Below are 20,753 nucleotides of genomic sequence, written 5' to 3'. Positions count from 1 at the left end.
TACCTACCTCATCCCCATACTGTTTATATTTATTTACTTTTCTGCTCTTTTGCACACCAGTATCTCTACCTGTACATGACCATCTGATCATTTATCACTCCAGTGTTAATCTGCAAAATTATAATTATTCGCCTACCTCCTCATGCCTTTTGCACACACTGTATATAGACTCTTTTTTTTCTACTGTGTTATTGACTTATTAATTGTTTACTTACTCCATGTGTAACTCTGTTGTCTGTTCACACTACTATGCTTTATCTTGGCCAGGTCGCAGTTGCAAATGAGAACTTGTTCTCAACTAGCCTACCTGGTTAAATAAAGGTGTTCTCAACTAGCCTACCTGGTTAAATAAAGGTGTTCTCAACTAGCCCACCTAGTTAAATAAAGGTGTTCTCAACTAGCCTACCTGGTTAAATAAAGGTGTTCTCAACTAGCCTACCTGGTTAAATAAAGGTGAAAAAAATAAAAATTATTATAATAATCTGGACCTACCTCTCCGTACATTACCCCGGATCCAGATACAGCTCTACCTATAGGACGCATAGATTTAATTTGTTAAGCTGGCAGCAATATGATATTTTAGGGGCGACCTGACAAAATTCACATAGAAATGTGTGTTATAGATCTGTAATTATACGTTAAAGCATGTCTAAGTAGCAGTGGATCTGTTCTATGTGTTATACGTTCCGTTATGTTTTGTTTTTGCATCTTTTCGAAACAGCTGAAACAACAATATTTTTGGTAATAGAAAATATATTTCACAGTGGCTTTGATGGTACAGGGATTCTCCACACTTTGCACAGAAACCGATGGGTGGTGATGAGCACTCTGGCACAAAATGGCTGCCACGATCTCTACTTTTCATCATTATTGAGCTTGACCTGTCTGTCTGTCTGTCTGTCTGTCTTCACTGCTGAGTAGACAGGGTCTGGAACTACTTTCTGACCTGTATCTCTGTCTGTCTGTCTTCACTGCTGAGTAGACAGGGTCTGGAACGACCTTCTGACCTGTATCTCTGTCTGTCTTCACTGCTGAGTAGACAGGGTCTGGAACGACTTTCTCTGAAAGAAACACGTCAACAGTTTACAACTAGTGACATGTTAAAACACTAAAAACATATTAGTTACTCCAGAAAGATGAGGGGAGTATTGTTGGTCTCTCCCTTCTTCCTACCTCTCCTCCTGTTGTGTTTTCTCTTATCAGTGTGGTTGATGTCAGCATAGGTCACATCACCTGGACCAGATCCACCTGGAACTAAACACAGGAGAGAGATAGGATATTAACACAGACTGGACCAGATCCACCTGGAACTAAACACAGGAGAGAGAGAGAGGATATTAACACAGACAGGACCAGATCCACCTGGAACTAAACACAGGAGTGAGAGAGGATATTAACACAGACAGGACCAGATCCACCTGGAACTAAACACTGGAGTGAGAGAGGATATTAACACAGACTGGACCAGATCCACCTGGAACTAAACACAGAAGAGAGAGAGGGGATATTAACACAGACTGGACCAGATCCACCTGGAACTAAACACAGGAGAGAGAGAGGATATTAACACAGACTGGACAAGATCCACCTGGAACTAAACACAGAAGAGAGAGATGATATTAACACAGACTGGACCAGATCCACCTGGAACTAAACACAGGAGAGAGAGATGATATTAACACAGACTGGACCAGATCAAACTGGAACTAAACACAGGAGAGAGAGGATATTAACACAGACTGGACCAGATCCACCTGGAACTAAACACAAGAGAGAGGACATTAACACAGACTGGACCAGCCCCACCTGAGATAGTCATATTAACTTCTTCGACTGGAAAGTGTTCGGAATTTCAGATGACTGACGTGCCCAATGTAAACTGCCTGTTACTCAGGCCCAGAAGGTATGCATATCATTTGTAGATTTGGATAGAGAATTGAGAACACTCTGAAGTTTCAAAAACGGTTAAAATAATGTATGTGAGTATAACAGAACTGATTTGTCAGGCAAAAAGCAGAGGAAAATCCATCAGGGATTTTTTTGGGGGAAGGACACAGCCACTTTCCATTGAAGTCTATTGCTCGTTGAAGTAATTAGGACCCATATTGCAGTACCTGTGGCTTCCACTAGATGTCAACAGTCTTTATACAAGGTTTCAGGCTTGTTTTGTGAAAAATGAAAAAGTTTAAAGGAAATTCCAAAGGAAGCACGTTGTTATTGTTTTTGTGCACGTCTTTTCCTTTTCTATTTAACGTACTATTCTCCAGTTGAAATGTTGTCTTTTATTTAGATATTAGGATTATTTAGAAACATCGTTTGACTTGTTATGACGAACTTTACTGGTAAACCTTTGGATTTGTTTGTATGCATGCTGACGGAGTGGATTACTGAATCAAGCGTGACAATTAAATTGACATTTTTGGATATAAAGAAGGACTTTATCGAACAAAACGACCAATCATTGTGTAGCTTGGACCCTTGGGATTGCAAACAGATGAAGATCTTCAAAGGTAATTGATTGATTTTATCACAATTTGTGATTTTGTGACGCCTGGTTGAAAAAGTAATTTGGTGTAAGGCGCTGTCCTCAGACGATCGCAGCCTTTTTGAAATCTGACAGTTGGATTAGCAAGATTCGCTAGCGTCCCACCGATTCCAAACAGGTTTTAACACAGACTGGACCAGCTGAGAGAGGATAGTCACATTAACACAGACTGGACCAGCTGAGAGAGGATATTAACATAGACTGGACCAGCTGAGAGAGGATATTAACACAGACTGGACCAGCTGAGAGAGGATAGTCACATTAACACAGAATGGACCAGCTGAGAGAGGATAGTCACATTAACACAGACTGGATCAGCTGAGAGAGGATAGTCACTGGACCATTATAGTACCTGATGTGTTATACAGTATTATAGTACCTGTGATATTATAGTGTTATACAGCTCTACAGTCCCTGTGGTGTTATAGTGTTATACAGTATTACAGTACCTGTGATATTATAGTGTTATACAGCTCTACAGTACCTGTGGTGTTATAGTGTTATACAGTATTACAGTACATGTGGTGGTATAGTGTTATACAGTATTACAGTACCTGTGCTGGTATAGTGTTATACAGCTCTACAGTACCTGTGGTTTTATACAGTATTATAGTACCTGTGGTGTTATAGAGTCATACAGTACTACAGTACCTGTGGTGTTATAGTGTTATACAGTATTACAGTACCTGTGGTGTTATACGGTATTACAGTACCTGGTGTGTTATAGTGTTATACAGTATTACAGTACCTGTGGTGTTAGTGTTATACAGTATTATAGTACCTGTGGTGTTATAGTGTTATACAGTATTCCAGTACCTGTGGTGTTATAGTGTTATACAGCTCTACAGTACCTGTGGTGTTATAGTGTTATACAGTATTGCAATACCCGTGGTGTTATAGTGTTAGACAGTATTACAGTAACTGTGGTGTTATAGTGTTATACAGTTCTACAGCACCTGTGGTGTTATAGTGTTATACAGTTCTACAGCACCTGTGGTGTTATAGTGTCATACAGTATTACAGTGTCTGTGGTGTTAGTGTTATACAGTATTACAGTACCTGTGGTGTTATAGTGTTAAACAGTATTACAGTACCTGTGGTGTTATAGTGTTATACATTATTACAGTACCTGTGGTGTTATAGTGTTATACAGTTCTACAGCACCTGTGGTGTTATAGTGTCATACAGTATTACAGTGTCTGTGGTGTTAGTGTTATACAGTATTACAGTACCTGTGGTGTTATAGTGTTAAACAGTATTACAGTACCTGTGGTGTTATAGTGTTATACATTATTACAGTACCTGTGGTGTTATAGTGTTATACAGTTCTACAGCACCTGTGGTGTTATAGTGTCATACAGTATTACAGTGTCTGTGGTGTTAGTGTTATACAGTATTACAGTACCTGTGGTGTTATAGTGTCATACAGTATTACAGTGTCTGTGGTGTTAGTGTTACACAGTATTACAGTTCCTGTGGTGTTATAGTGTTATACAGTATTACAGTACCTGTGGTGTTATATTGTTATACAGTATTACAGTACCTGTGGTGTTATAGTGTTATACAGTATTACAGTACCTGTGGTGTTATAGTGTTATACAGTATTACAGTACCTGTGGTTTTATAGTGTAATAGAGTATTACATTACCTGTGGTGTTATACAGTATTACAGTACCTATGGTGGAATAGTGTTATATAGTATTACAGTACTTGTGGTGTTATATTGTTATACAGTATTGCAGTACCTGTGGAATTATAGTGTTATACAGTTCTACAGCACCTGTGGTGTTATAGTGTTATACAGTACCTGTGGTGTTATAGTGTTATACAGTATTACAGTACCTGTGGTATTATAGTGTTATACAGTCTTACAGTACCTGTGGTGTCATACAGTATTACAGTACCTGTGGTGGTATAGTGTAATTGAGTAAAACAGTACCTGTGGTGTTAGACAGTATTACAGTACCTGTGGTGTTATAGTGTTATACAGTATTACAGTATCTATGGTCTTATAGTGTTATAGAGTATTACAGTACCTGTGGTGTTATACAGTATTACAGTATCTATGGTGGTATAGTGTTATATAGTATTACAGTACTTGTGGTGCTATATTGTTATACAGTTCTACAGTAAATGTGGTGTTATAGTGTTATACAGTATTACAGTACCTGTGGTGTTATAGTGTTATACAGTATTACAGTGCCTGTGGTGTTATACAGTATTACAGTACCTGTGGTGTTATAGTGTTATACAGTATTACAGTACCTGTGGTGTTATAGTGTTATACAGTATTACAGTGCCTGTGGTGTTATACAGTATTACAGTACCTGTGGTGTTATAGTGTTATACAGTATTACAGTACCTGTGGTGTTATAGTGTTAAACAGTATTACAGTACCTGTGGTGTTATAGTGTTATACATTATTACAGTACCTGTGGTGTTATAGTGTTATATAGTTCTACAGCACCTGTGGTGTTATAGTGTCATACAGTATTACAGTGTCTGTGGTGTTAGTGTTATACAGTATTACAGTACCTGTGGTTGTATAGTGTTATACAGTATTACAGTACCTGTGGTGGTATACAGTACTACAGTTCCTGTGGTGTTATAGTGTTACACAGTATTACAGTTCCTGTGGTGTTATAGTGTTATACAGTATTACAGTACCTGTGGTGTTATATTGTTATACAGTATTACAGTACCTGTGGTGTTATAGTGTTATACAGTATTACAGTACCTGTGGTTTTATAGTGTAATAGAGTATTACATTACCTGTGGTGTTATACAGTATTACAGTACCTATGGTGGAATAGTGTTATATAGTATTACAGTACTTGTGGTGTTATATTGTTATACAGTATTGCAGTACCTGTGGAATTATAGTGTTATACAGTTCTACAGCACCTGTGGTGTTATAGTGTTATACAGTACCTGTGGTGTTATAGTGTTATACAGTATTACAGTACCTGTGGTATTATAGTGTTATACAGTCTTACAGTACCTGTGGTGTCATACAGTATTACAGTACCTGTGGTGGTATAGTGTAATTGAGTATAACAGTACCTGTGGTGTTAGACAGTATTACAGTACCTGTGGTGTTATAGTGTTATACAGTATTACAGTATCTATGGTCTTATAGTGTTATAGAGTATTACAGTACCTGTGGTGTTATACAGTATTACAGTACCTATGGTGGTATAGTGTTATATAGTATTACAGTACTTGTGGTGTTATATTGTTATACAGTTCTACAGTAAATGTGGTGTTATAGTGTTATACAGTATTACAGTACCTGTGGTGTTATAGTGTTATACAGTATTACAGTGCCTGTGGTGTTATACAGTATTACAGTACCTGTGGTGTTATAGTGTCATACAGTATTACAGTACCTGAGGTGTTATAGTGTCATACAGTATTACAGTACTTGTGGTGTTATAGTCTTATACAGTGTTACAGCACCTGTGGTGTTATACTGTTATACAGTATTACAGTACCTGCGGTGTTATAGTGTTAAACAGTATTACAGTACTTGTGGTGTTATAGTGTTATACAGTATTACAGTACTTGTGGTGTTATAGTGTTATATAGTATTACAGTACTTGTGGTGTTATAGTGTTATACAGTGTTACAGTACCTGTGGTGTTATACTGTTATACAGTATTACAGTACCTGCGGTGTTATAGTGTTAGACAGTATTACAGTACTTGTGGTGTTATAGTGTTATACAGTATTACAGTACTTGTGGTGTTATAGTGTTATACAGTATTACAGTACTTGTGGTGTTATAGTGTTATACAGTGTTACAGTACCTGTGGTGTTATACTGTTATACAGTATTACAGTACCTGTGGTGTATACAGTATTACAGTACCTGTGGTGTTATAGTGTTATACAGTATTATAGTACCCGTGGTGTTATAGTGTTATACAGTATTATAGTGCCCGTGATGGTATACAGTATTACAGTGCCTGTGGTGTTATAGTGTTATACAGTATTATAGTACCCGTGGTGTTATAATGTTATACAGTATTACACTACATGTGGTGTTATACAGTATTACAGTACCTGTGGTGTTATAGTGCTATACACTATTACAGTACCTGTGGTGTTATAGTGTTATACAGTATTACAGTACCTGTGGTGTTATAGTGTTATACAGTATTACAGTACCTGAGGTGTTATACAGCATTACAGTACCTGTGGTGGTATAGTGCTATACAGTATTATAGTACCCGTGGTGTTATAGTGTTATACAGTATTACAGTACCTGTGGTGGTATGGTTTTAAAGAGTATTACAGTACATGTGGTGTTATACAGTATTACAGTACCTGATGTGTCATAGTGTTATACAGTATTACAGTACCTGTGGTGTTATAGTGTTAAACAGTAGTACAGTACCTGTGGTGTTATAGTGTTATACAGTATTACAGTACTTGTGGTGTTATAGTGTTATACAGTGTTACAGTACCTGTGGTGTTATACTGTTATACAGTATTACAGTACCTGCGGTGTTATAGTGTTAGACAGTATTACAGTACTTGTGGTGTTATAGTGTTATACAGTGTTACAGTACCTGTGGTGTTATACTGTTATACAGTATTACAGTACCTGCGGTGTTATAGTGTTAGACAGTATTACAGTACTTGTGGTGTTATAGTGTTATACAGTATTACAGTACTTGTGGTGTTATAGTGTTATATAGTATTACAGTACTTGTGGTGTTATAGTGTTATACAGTATTACAGTACTTGTGGTGTTATAGTGTTATACAGTGTTACAGTACCTGTGGTGTTATACTGTTATACAGTATTACAGTACCTGCGGTGTTATAGTGTTAGACAGTATTACAGTACTTGTGGTGTTATAGTGTTATACAGTATTACAGTACTTGTGGTGTTATAGTGTTATATAGTATTACAGTACTTGTGGTGTTATAGTGTTATACAGTATTACAGTACTTGTGGTGTTATAGTGTTATACAGTGTTACAGTACCTGTGGTGTTATACTGTTATACAGTATTACAGTACTTGTGGTGTATACAGTATTACAGTACCTGTGGTGTTATAGTGTTATACAGTATTATAGTACCCGTGGTGTTATAGTGTTATACAGTATTATAGTACCCGTGATGGTATACAGTATTACAGTGCCTGTGGTGTTATAGTGTTATACAGTATTATAGTACCCGTGGTGTTATAATGTTATACAGTATTACACTACCTGTGGTGTTATACAGTATTACAGTACCTGTGGTGTTATAGTGCTATACACTATTACAGTACCTGTGGTGTTATAGTGTTATACAGTATTACAGTACCTGTGGTGTTATAGTGTTATACAGTATTACAGTACCTGAGGTGTTATAAAGTATTACAGTACATGTGGTGTTATAGTGTTATACAGTACTACAGTACCTGTGGTGTTATAGTGTTATACAGTACTAAAGTACCTGTGGTGTTATGGTATTATACAGTACTACAGTACCTGTGGTGTCATAGTGTTATACAGTACTACAGTACCTGTGGTGTTATAGTGTGAAACAGTATTACAGTACCTGTGGTGTTATACAGTATTGCAGTACCTTTGGTGTTATAGTGTAATATAGTACTACAGTACCTGTGATGTTATAGTGTTATACAGTACTACAGTACCTGTGGTTTTATATTGTTATACAGTGTTACAGTACCTGTGGTGTTATACAGTATTACAGTACTTGTGGTGTTATAGTGTTATACAGTATTACAGTACCTGTGGTGTTATACAGTATTACAGTACCTGTGGTGTTATAGTGTTATACAGTATTACAGTACCTGTGGTGGTATGGTTTTAAAGAGTATTACAGTACATGTGGTGTTATACAGTATTACAGTACCTGAGGTGTCATAGTGTTATACAGTATTACAGTACCTGTGGTGTTATAGTGTTAAACAGTAGTACAGTACCTGTGGTGTTATAGTGTTAAACAGTATTACAGTATCTATGGTGTTATAGTGTCATACAGTATTACAGTACCTGTGGTTGTATAGTGTAATAGAGTATTACAGTACCTGTGGTGTTATACAGTTCTACAGTACCTGTGGTGTTATAGTGTCATACAGTAATACAATACCTGTGGTGGTATAGTGTAATAGAGTATAACAGTACCTGTGGTGTTATAGTGTTAGACAGTATTACAGTACCTGTGGTTTTATAGTGTTATACAGTATTACAGTACCTGTGGTATTATAGTGTTATACAGTCTTACAGTACCTGTGGTGTTATACAGTATTACAGTACCTGTGTTGTTATAGTGTAATAGAGTATTACAGTACCTGTGATGTTAGTGTTATACAGTATTACAGTACCTGTAGTGTTATACAGTATTACAGTACCTGTGGGGTTAGTGTTATTCAGTATTACAGTACCTGTGGTGGTATAGTGTAATAGAGTATTACAGTACCTGTGGTGTTATACAGTATTACAGTACCCGTGGTGTTATAGTGTTATACAGTATTACAGTACCTGTGGTGTTATACAGTATTACAGTACCTGTGGTGTTATAGTGTTATACAGTACTACAGAACCTGTGGTGTTATATTGTTATACAGTATTACAATACCTGTGGTGTAATAGTGTCATACAGTATTACAGTACCTAAGGTGTTATATTGTTATACAGTATTACAGTACCTGCGGTGTTATAGTGTTAGACAGTATTACAGTACTTGTGGTGTTATAGTGTTATACAGTATTACAGTACTTGTGGTGTTATAGTGTTATACAGCATTGCAGTACCTGTGGTGTTATACTGTTATACAGTATTACAGTACCTGTGGTGTATACAGTATTACACTACCTGTGATGTTATAGTGTTATACAGTGTTACAGTACCTGTGGTGTTATACTGTTATACAGTATTACAGTACCTGTGGTGTATACAGTATTACAGTACCTGTGGTGGTATAGTGTTATACAGTATTACAGTATTATAGTACCTGTGGTGTTATAGTGTTATACAGTATTATAGTACCCGTGGTGTTATAGTGTTATACAGTATAACAGTACCTGTGGTGTTAGTGGTATACAGTATAACAGTGACTGTGGTGTTAGTGTTATACAGTTCTACAGTACCTGTTGAGTTATAGTGTTATACAGTATTACATTACCTGAGGTGTCATAATGTTATACACTATTACAGTACCCGTGGTGTTATACCATATTACAGTACCTGTGGTGTTATAGTGTTATACAGTATTACAGTACCTGTGGTGTTATAGTGTTATACAGTATTACAGTACCTGTGGTGTTATAGTGTTATACAGTATTACAGTACCTGAGGTGTTACACAGTATTACAGTACATGTGGTGTTATAGTGTTATGCAATATTACAGTACCTGTGGTGTTATAGTGTTATACAGTACTACAGTACCTGTGGTGTTATAGTATTATACAGTACTACAGTACCTGTGGTGTTATAGTGTTATACAGTACTACAGTACCTGTGGTGTTATAGTGTAATACATTATTACAGTACATGTGGTGTTATACAGTATTACAGTACCTGTGGTGGTATAGTGTTATACAGTACTACAATACCTGTGATGTTATAGTGTAATACAGTATTACAGTACCTGTGGTGTTATACAGTATTATAGTACCTTTGGTGTTATACAGTATTACAGTACCAGTGGTGTTATACAGTATTACAGTACCTGTGGTGTTATAGTGTTATACATTATTACAGTACCTGTGGTGTTATAGTGTTATATAGTATTACAGTACCTGTGGTGTTATAGTGTTTTATAGTATTACAGTACCTGTGGTGGTATAGTGTTATACATTATTACAGTATCTGAGGTGTTATAGTGTTATACAGTATTACAGTACCTGTGGTGTTATAGTGTAATAGAGTATTACAGTACCTGTGGTGTTATAGTGTAATAGAGTATTACAGTACCAGTGGTGTTAGTGTTATACAGTATTACAGTACCTGTGGTGTTATACAGTATTACAGTACCTGAGGGGTTAGTGTTATTCAGTATTACAGTACCTGTGGTGGTATAGTGTAATAGAGTATTACAGTACCTGTGGTGTTATACAGTATTACAGTACTTGTGGTGTTATAGTGTTATACAGTATTACAGTACCTGTGGTGTTATACAGTATTACAGTACCTGTGGTGTTATAGTGTTATACAGTACTACAGTACCTGTGGTGTTATATTGTTATACAGTATTACAGTACCTGTGGTGTTATAGTGTCATACAGTATTACAGTACCTGAGGTGTTATATTGTTATACAGCATTGCAGTACCTGTGGTGTTATACTGTTATACAGTAGTACAGTACCTGTGGTGTATACAGTATTACACTACCTGTGATGTTATAGTGTTATACAGTGTTAGAGTACCTGTGGTGTTATACTGTTATACAGTATTACAGTACCTGTGGTGTATACAGTATTACAGTACCTGTGGTGGTATAGTGTTATACAGTATTACAGTACCTGTGGTGTTATAGTGTTATACAGTATTATAGTACCCGTGGTGTTATAGTGTTATACAGTATTATAGTACCCGTGGTGTTATACAGAATTACAGTACCTGTGGTGTTATAGTGTTATACAGTATTACAGTACATGTGGTGTTATAGTGTTATACAGTACTACAGTACCTGTGGTGTTATAGTGTAATACAGTATTACAGTACCTGTGGTGTTATACAGTATTACAGTACCTGTGGTGTTATAGTGTTATACAGTACTACAGTACCTGTGGTGTTATAGTGTTATACAGTACTACAGTGCCTGTGGTGTTATATTGTTATACAGTGTTACAGTACCTGTGGTGTTAGTGTGATACAGTATTACAGTACCTGTGGTGTTATACTGTTATACAGTATTACAGTACCTGTGGTGCATACAGCATTACAGTACCTGTGGTGGTATAGTGTTATACAGTATTATAGTACCCGTGGTGTTATAGTGTTATACAGTATTACAGTACCTGTGGTGGTATGGTTTTAAAGAGTATTACAGTACATGTGGTGTTATACAGTATTAAAGTACCTTTGGTTTTATTGTATTATACAGTATTATAGTATCCGTGGTGTTATACAGTATTACAGTACCTGTGGTGTTATATTGTTATACAGTATTACAGTACCTGAGGTGTTATAGTGTTATACAGTATTACAGTACCTGTGGTGTTATACAATATTAGAGTACCTGTGGTGTTATAGTGTTATACAGTATTACAGCACCTGTGGTGTTATACAGTATTACAGTACCTGTGGTGTTACAGTGTTATACAGTATTACAGTACCTGTGGTGTTAGTGGTATACAGTATAACAGTAACTGTGGTGTTAGTGTTATACAGTTCTACAGTACCTGTGGTGTTATAGTGTTATACAGTATTACATTACCTGAGGTGTCATAATGTTATACAGTATTACAGTACCCGTGGTGTTATACCATATTACAGTACCTGTGGTGTTATAGTGTTATACAGTATTACAGTACCTGTGGTGTTATAGTGTTATACAGTATTACAGTACCTGTGGTGTTATAGTGTTATACAGTATTACAGTACCTGAGGTGTTATACAGAATTACAGTACATGTGGTGTTATAGTGTTATACAGTATTACAGTACCTGTGGTGTTATAGTGTTATACAGTACTACAGTACCTGTGGTGTTATAGTGTTATACAGTACTACAGTACCTGTGGTGTTATAGTGTAATACAGTATTACAGAACCTGTGGTGTTATACAGTATTATAGTACCTTTGGTGTTATACAGTATTACAGTACCAGTGGTGTTATACAGTATTACAGTACCTGTGGTGTTATAGTGTTATACATTATTACAGTACCTGTGGTGTTATAGTGTTATACAGTATTACAGTACTTGTGGTGTTTTAGTGTAATAGAGTATTGCAGTACCTTTGGTGTTATAGTGTAATAGAGTATTACAGTACCTGTGGTGTTAGTGTTATACAGTTTTATAGTACCTGTGGTGTTATACAGTATTAAAGTACCAGTGGTGTTATACAGTATTACAGTACCTGTGGTGTTATAGTGTTATATAGTATTACAGTACCTGTGGTGGTATAGTGTTATACATTATTACAGTATCTGAGGTGTTATAGTGTTATACAGTATTAGAGTACCTGTGATGTTATAGTGTTATATAGTATTACAGTACCTGTGGTGGTATAGTGTTATACATTATTACAGTATCTGAGGTGTTATACAGTATTATAGTACCCGTGGTGTTATAGTGTTATACAGTATTACAGTACCTGTGGTGTTATACAGTATTAGAGTACCTGTGGTGTTATAGTGTTATACAGTATTACAGTCCCTGTGGTGTTATAGTGTTATACATTATTACAGTACCTGTGGTGTTATAGTGTTATACAGTATTACAGTACCTTTGGTGTAATAGTGTAATAGAGTATTGCAGTACCTGTGGTGTTATAGTGTAATAGAGTATTACAGTACCTGTGGTGTTAGTGTTATACAGTATTATAGTACCTATGGTGTTACACAGTATTACAGTACCAGTGGTGTTATACAGTATTACAGTACCTGTGGTGTTATAGTGTTATACAGTATTACAGTACCTGTGGTGTTATAGTGTAATAGAGTATTACAGTACCTGTGGTGTTCTAGTGTAATAGAGTATTACAGTACCTGTGGTGTTAGTGTTATACAGTATTATAGTACCTGTGGTGTTATACAGTATTACAGTACCAGTGGTGTTATACATTATTACAGTACCTGTGGTGTTATAGTGTTATATAGTATTACAGTACCTGTGGTGTTATAGTGTTATACAGTATTACAGTACCTGTGGTGTTATACAGTATTAGAGTACCTGTGGTGTTATAGTGTTATACAGTATTATAGTACCCGTGATGTTATAGTGTTATACAGTATTACAGTACCTGTGGTGTTATACAGTATTAGATTACCTGTGGTGTTATAGTGTTATAAAGTATTACAGTACCTGTGGTGTTATAGTGTTATACAGTATTACAGTACCTGAGGTGTTATAGTGTTATACAGTATTACAGTACCTGTGGTGTTATAGTGTTACACAGTATTAGAGTACCTGTGGTGTTAGTGTTATACAGTATTATAGTACCTGTGGTGTTATACAGTATTACAGTACCTGTGGTTTTATAGTGTTATACTGTAGTACAGTACCTGTGGTGTTATAGTGTTACACAGTATTACCGTACCTGTGGTGTTATAGTGTTATACAGTAACTGTGGTGTTAGTGTTATACAGTTCTACAGTACCTGAGGTGTTATAGTGTTATACAATATTACAGTACATGTGGTGTTATAGTTTTATACAGTATTACAGTACCTGTGGTGTTATAGTGTTATACTGTATTACAGTACCTGTGGTGTTATAGTGTTACACAGTATTAGAGTACCTGTGGTGTTAGTGTTATACAGTAACTGTGGTGTTAGTGTTATACAGTTCTACAGTACCTGAGGTGTTATAGTGTTATACAGTATTACAGTACCTGTGGTGTTATAGTTTTATACAGTATTACAGTACATGTTGTGTTATACAGTATTAGAGTACCTGTGGTGTTATACAGTACTACAGTACCAGTGGTGTTATACAGTATTACAGTACCAGTGGTGTTATACAGTATTACAGTACTTGTGGTGTTATAGTGTTATACAGTATTACAGTACCTGTGGTGTTATATAGTATTACAGTACCTGTGGTGTTATACAGTATTACAGTACCTGTGGTGTTAAAGTTTTATACAGCATTACAGTACATGTGGTGTTATACAGTATTAGAGTACCTTTGGTGTTAGTGTTATACAGTATTATAGTACCTGTGGTGTTATACAGTATTACAGTACCAGTGGTGTTATACAGTATTACAGTACCTGTGGTGTTATAGTGTTATACATTATTACAGTGCCTGTGGTGGTATAGTGTTATACATTAGTACAGTACCTGAGGTGTTATAGTGTTATACAGTATTACAGTACCTGTGGTGTTATACAGTATTACAGTACCTGTGGTGTTATAGTGTTATACAGTATTACAGTACCTGTGGTGTTATATAGTATTACAGTACCTGTGGTGTTATACAGTATTAGAGTACCTGTGGTGTTATAGTGTTATACAGTATTATAGTACCCGTGATGTTATAGTGTTATACAGTATTACAGTACCTGTGGTGTTATACAGTATTAGATTACCTGTGGTGTTATAGTGTTATAAAGTATTACAGTACCTGTGGTGTTATAGTGTTATACAGTATTACAGTACCTGAGGTGTTATAGTGTTATACAGTATTACAGTACCTGTGGTGTTATAGTGTTACACAGTATTAGAGTACCTGTGGTGTTAGTGTTATACAGTATTATAGTACCTGTGGTGTTATACAGTATTACAGTACCTGTGGTTTTATAGTGTTATACTGTAGTACAGTACCTGTGGTGTTATAGTGTTACACAGTATTACCGTACCTGTGGTGTTATAGTGTTATACAGTAACTGTGGTGTTAGTGTTATACAGTTCTACAGTACCTGAGGTGTTATAGTGTTATACAATATTACAGTACATGTGGTGTTATAGTTTTATACAGTATTACAGTACCTGTGGTGTTATAGTGTTATACTGTATTACAGTACCTGTGGTGTTATAGTGTTACACAGTATTAGAGTACCTGTGGTGTTAGTGTTATACAGTAACTGTGGTGTTAGTGTTATACAGTTCTACAGTACCTGAGGTGTTATAGTGTTATACAGTATTACAGTACCTGTGGTGTTATAGTTTTATACAGTATTACAGTACATGTTGTGTTATACAGTATTAGAGTACCTGTGGTGTTATACAGTACTACAGTACCAGTGGTGTTATACAGTATTACAGTACCAGTGGTGTTATACAGTATTACAGTACTTGTGGTGTTATAGTGTTATACAGTATTACAGTACCTGTGGTGTTATATAGTATTACAGTACCTGTGGTGTTATACAGTATTACAGTACCTGTGGTGTTAAAGTTTTATACAGCATTACAGTACATGTGGTGTTATACAGTATTAGAGTACCTTTGGTGTTAGTGTTATACAGTATTATAGTACCTGTGGTGTTATACAGTATTACAGTACCAGTGGTGTTATACAGTATTACAGTACCTGTGGTGTTATAGTGTTATACATTATTACAGTGCCTGTGGTGGTATAGTGTTATACATTAGTACAGTACCTGAGGTGTTATAGTGTTATACAGTATTACAGTACCTGTGGTGTTATACAGTATTACAGTACCTGTGGTGTTATAGTGTTATACAGTATTACAGTACCTGTGGTGTTATATAGTATTACAGTACCTGTGGTGTTATACAGTATTACAGTACCTGTGGTGTTAAAGTTTTATACAGCATTACAGTACATGTGGTGTTATACAGTATTAGAGTACCTTTGGTGTTAGTGTTATACAGTATTATAGTACCTGTGGTGTTATACAGTATTACAGTACCAGTGGTGTTATACAGTATTACAGTACCTGTGGTGTTATAGTGTTATACATTATTACAGTGCCTGTGGTGGTATAGTGTTATACATTATTACAGTACCTGAGGTGTTATAGTGTTATACAGTATTACAGTAGACTGTGGTGTTATAGTGTAATAGAGTATTACAGTACCTGTGGTGTTCTAGTGTAATAGAGTATTACAGTACCTGTGGTGTTATACAGTATTACAGTACCAGTGGTGTTATACTTTATTACAGTACCTGTTGTGTTATATTGTTATATAGTATTACAGTACCTGTGGTGTTATAGTGTTATACATTATTACAGTACCTGAGGTGTTATAGTGTTATACAGTATTACAGTACCTGTGGTGTTATACAGTATTAGAGTACCTGTGGTGTTATAGTGTTATACAGTATTATAGTACCCGTGATGTTATAGTGTTATACAGTATTACAGTACCTGTGGTGTTATACAGTATTACAGTACCTGTGGTTGTTAGTGTTATACAGTATTACAGTACCTGTGGTGTTAGTGGTATACAGTATTATAGTACCTGTGGTGTTATACAGTATTACAGTAACTGTGGTGTTAGTGTTATACAGTTCTAGAGTACCTGAGGTGTTATAGTGTTATACAGTATTACAGTACATGTGGTGTTATAGTTTTATACAGTATTAAAGTACCTGTGGTGTTATAGTGTTATATAGTATTACAGTACCTGTGGTGTTATAGTGTTATACAGTATTATAGTACCTGTGGTGTTATACAGTATTACAGTCCCTATGGTGGTATAGTGTTATATCGTATTACAGTACTTGTGGTGTTATATTGTTATACAGTATTATAGTACCTGTGGTGGTATAGTGTTATACAGTATTACAGTACCTGTGGTGTTATAGTGTTATACAGTATTACAGTACCTGTGGTGTTATAGTGTTATACAGTACTACAGTACCTGTGGTGTTATAGTGTTATACAGTACTACAGTACCTGTGGTGTTATAGTGTTATACAGTACTACAGTACCTGTGGTGTTATAGTGTTATACAGTATTACAGTACCTGTGGTGTTATACAGTACTGCAGTACCTGTGGTGTTATAGTGTTATACAGTATTACTGTACCTGTGGTGTTATAGTGTTATACAGTACTACAGTACCTGTGGTGTTATAGTGTTATACAGTACTACAGTACCTGTGGTGTTATAGTGTTATACAGTACTACAGTATTTGTTGTGTTATAGTGTTATACAGTACTACAGTACCTGTGGTGTTGGAGGTCTTCACTGCAGAGTTGACTGGATCAGCTCCTGGAGACTTCTCTGGAAGACAAGGGACAATGGGTTAATGACATTGTACTGTGTGTGTGTGTGTGTGTGTGTGTGTGTGTGTGTGTGTGTGTGTGTGTGTGTGTGTGTGTGTGTGTGTGTGTGTGTGTACCTCTCCTTCTCCTGGGTTCTGGGTCCTGTATGATTCTAACGTCACGATACGTAACATCTCTGGGTTCAGCAGCTACATCTTTGTTCCTCTTGCAGAACAGGACCAGTAGAATGATCAGAGAGATGGAGAGAGCAGCCACCAACCCAGAGACAGACAGAGGGAGGAGGAGAGAGGGGGGGAAGGAGGAGGGAGGGGAGGAGGATGGGGTAGAGCCCTGTAATACTGAAAAACACAAGAGAAAACAACAGTAAAAAGTTATAATCAAACTGTTTAATATTATCTTAGACATATTGTGCCTTCGGGAAGTATTCAAACCTCAACTTTTTTCAAATGTTGTTATATTACAGTACCTGTGGTGTTATAGTATAATGTCATATTACAGTACCTGTGGTGTTATAGTATAATGTTGTTATATTACAGTACCTGTGGTGTTATAGTGTAATGCTGTTATATTACAGTGCCTGTGGTGTTATAGTATAATGTTGTTATATTACAGTACCTGTGGTGTTATAGTACAAGGTTGTTATATTACAGTACCTGTGGTGTTATAGTATAATGTTGGTATATTACAGTACCTGTGGTGTTGTAGTATAATGTTGTTATAGTACAGTACCTGTGGTGTTATAGTATAATGTTGTTATATTACAGTACCTGTGGTGTTATAGTATAATGCTGTTATATTACAGTACCTGTGGTGTTATAGTGTAATGTTGTTATATTACAGTACCTGTGGTGTTATAGTATAATGTTGTTATATTACAGTACCTGTGGTGTTATAGTATAATGTTGTTATATTACAGTGCCTGTGGTGTTATAGTATACTGTTGGTATATTACAGTACCTGTGGTGTTATAGTATAATGTTGTTATATTACAGTACCTGTGGTGTTATAGTATAATGTTGTTATATTACAGTACCTGTGGTGTTATAGAATAATGTTGTTATATTACAGTACCTGTGGTGTTATAGTATAATGTTGTTATATTACAGTACCTGTGGTGTATAATGTTGTTATATTACAGTACCTGTGGTGTTATAGTATAATGTTGTTATATTACAGTACCTGTGGTGTTATATTACAGTACCTGTGGTGTTATAGTATAATCATATTCTCACCTGTCACAGTCATCCAGCTCTCTGGTGATTCTCCTTCAGAGTTGGTACACTTGTAGAGTCCTTCATCTGACTTGGATACTGCAGGGATGGTCATCTCTCCTGTAGTCTCAGTCCTGATGAGGGATCCATCTTTGTAGAAATCAGCTGTGAGGTTGGAGGGAGTTCCCTGATATCTGCAGCGCAGAGTCACAGAATCTCCCTCAGTCACAGGAAGGGCAGGGCTCTCCAGGATCACAGCACCAGCTGTATATAATATATAAACATCATATATAAACAGGTCTCTCCAGGATCACAGCTCCAGCTGTATATAATATGTAAACAGGTCTCTCCAGGATCACAGCACCAGCTGTATATAATATATAAACATCATATATAAACAGGTCTCTCCAGGATCACAGCTCCAGCTGTATATAATATATAAACAGGTCTCTCCAGGATCACAGCTCCAGCTGTATATAATATATAAACATCATATATAAACAGGTCTCTCCAGGATCACAGCACCAGCTGTATATAATATATAAACAGGTCTCTCCAGGATCACAGCTCCAGCTATATATAATATATGAACATCATATATAAACAGGTCCCTCCAGGATCACAGCTCCATCTATATATAATATATAAACAGGTCTCTCCAGGATCACAGCTCCAGCTGTATATAATATATAAACATCATATATAAACAGGTCTCTCCAGGATCACAGCTCCAGCTATATATAATATATGAACATCATATATAAACAGGTCCCTCCAGGATCACAGCTCCAGCTGTATATTATATATAAACATCATATATAAACAGGACTCTCCAGGATCACAGCTCCATCTGTATATAATATATAAACAGGACTCTCCAGGATCACAGCTCCAGCTATATATAATATATGAACATCATATATAAACAGGTCCCTCCAGGATCACAGCTCCAGCTGTATATAATATATAAACATCATATATAAACAGGTCTCTCCAGGATCACAGCTCCAGCTGTATATAATATATAAACATCATATATAAACATAACATCATCTATCTGAAACCAGATGAACCACTAAACACTATAATGTTAGTAGATGGTGTTTGTGGACATACCAGGTACTGTGATGTTTACAGCGTTGCTGTGATCTCCAGACACAGACTCACACCAGTACACTCCACTGTGTGATTGTATTAGTGACATGATGCATGAAGACCCTTGTGGTTTTCCCCATTTTCTTCCACAATCTGAACTCTCCCCAGAGACTGTGTTTCTCTTCAGTCTCCATCCAGCAGAGTTCCCCTGAACCTCACAGCTCAGAGACACAGACTCATATTTAAAGAACTGAGATCTGTCAGGACTGACACTCAGAGAGGCTGAAAGAGAGATTTGACATAGAGAAGGAGAGAGAGAGAGAGAGAGAGAGAGAGAGAGAGAGAGAGAGAGAGACATAGAAACATTGAGAAATGTTTTGATTAAGAATACAAAAACATAAGAAAGAAATTGAGAAACCTATCACACTAACACAGACAAACTGAGCCTTCACCACGGTGAATCACTAAAACAATGTAGAAATACACATCTGTAAAACAGCACGTCAGAGAATGTAATTGAAGAATGCGTAGAATCGAACCACTTCTGGGAAAATTGGAAAACAGTAAACAAACAAACTATGTTTAAACAGCAGAGAAAACCTCCTAAATTATATATTTTGTCAACTTGAAATGTGAAATTGAAATGTCATTACTTTTCCTAGAGTGACACCAAAATTAGAAAAAGGGAAATGTATTTCCATGAAAGCTGTAAACCACCAGGGTACAAATATTGGGTCATTTTGCTGTTATGAAATCATTTACACACCACAAAGAGAGAGAGAGAGAGACACACACACCACACACCACACACACACACACACACACACACACACACACACACACACACACACACACACACACACACACACACACACACACACACACACACACACACACACACACACACACACACACACACACACACACACACACACACAAGATATGCAGTTGCCCAGGACATCGTCTCAACATTCTACATGTTCATCACACCAGCCATCGGAAAAATCATCCTGGAGATTACAAATTTGGAGGGTTTCTGTAAATATGGAGACAACTGGAAAAGGATGGATGAGAT

At 36.3% G+C, this 20,753-nt stretch overlaps 1 protein-coding gene across 1 annotated transcript; it reads right to left on the bottom strand.

The window, feature by feature from the left end:
• Positions 1-425: 425 nt before the first annotated feature.
• On the bottom strand, positions 426-19,787 carry LOC149980698 (uncharacterized). Its single transcript, XM_090185653.1, has 7 exons — positions 19,700-19,787; positions 18,605-18,847; positions 17,489-17,710; positions 17,314-17,370; positions 1,174-1,254; positions 947-1,061; positions 426-530 (listed from the first exon to the last, which is right to left on the bottom strand). The coding sequence occupies exons 1-7, from the start codon at positions 19,785-19,787 to the stop codon at positions 527-529; spliced, it is 810 nt and encodes a 269-aa protein (XP_090041779.1). The 3' UTR covers positions 426-526.
• Positions 19,788-20,753: the final 966 nt, after the last annotated feature.

This window comes from Oncorhynchus mykiss, chromosome 9 (genome assembly GCF_057628025.1).
Source record: "Oncorhynchus mykiss isolate SJ-2025 chromosome 9, ASM5762802v1, whole genome shotgun sequence".
NCBI classification, from domain to species: Eukaryota; Metazoa; Chordata; class Actinopteri; order Salmoniformes; family Salmonidae; genus Oncorhynchus; species Oncorhynchus mykiss.
This window is presented reverse-complemented; position numbering and strand designations above follow the sequence as displayed.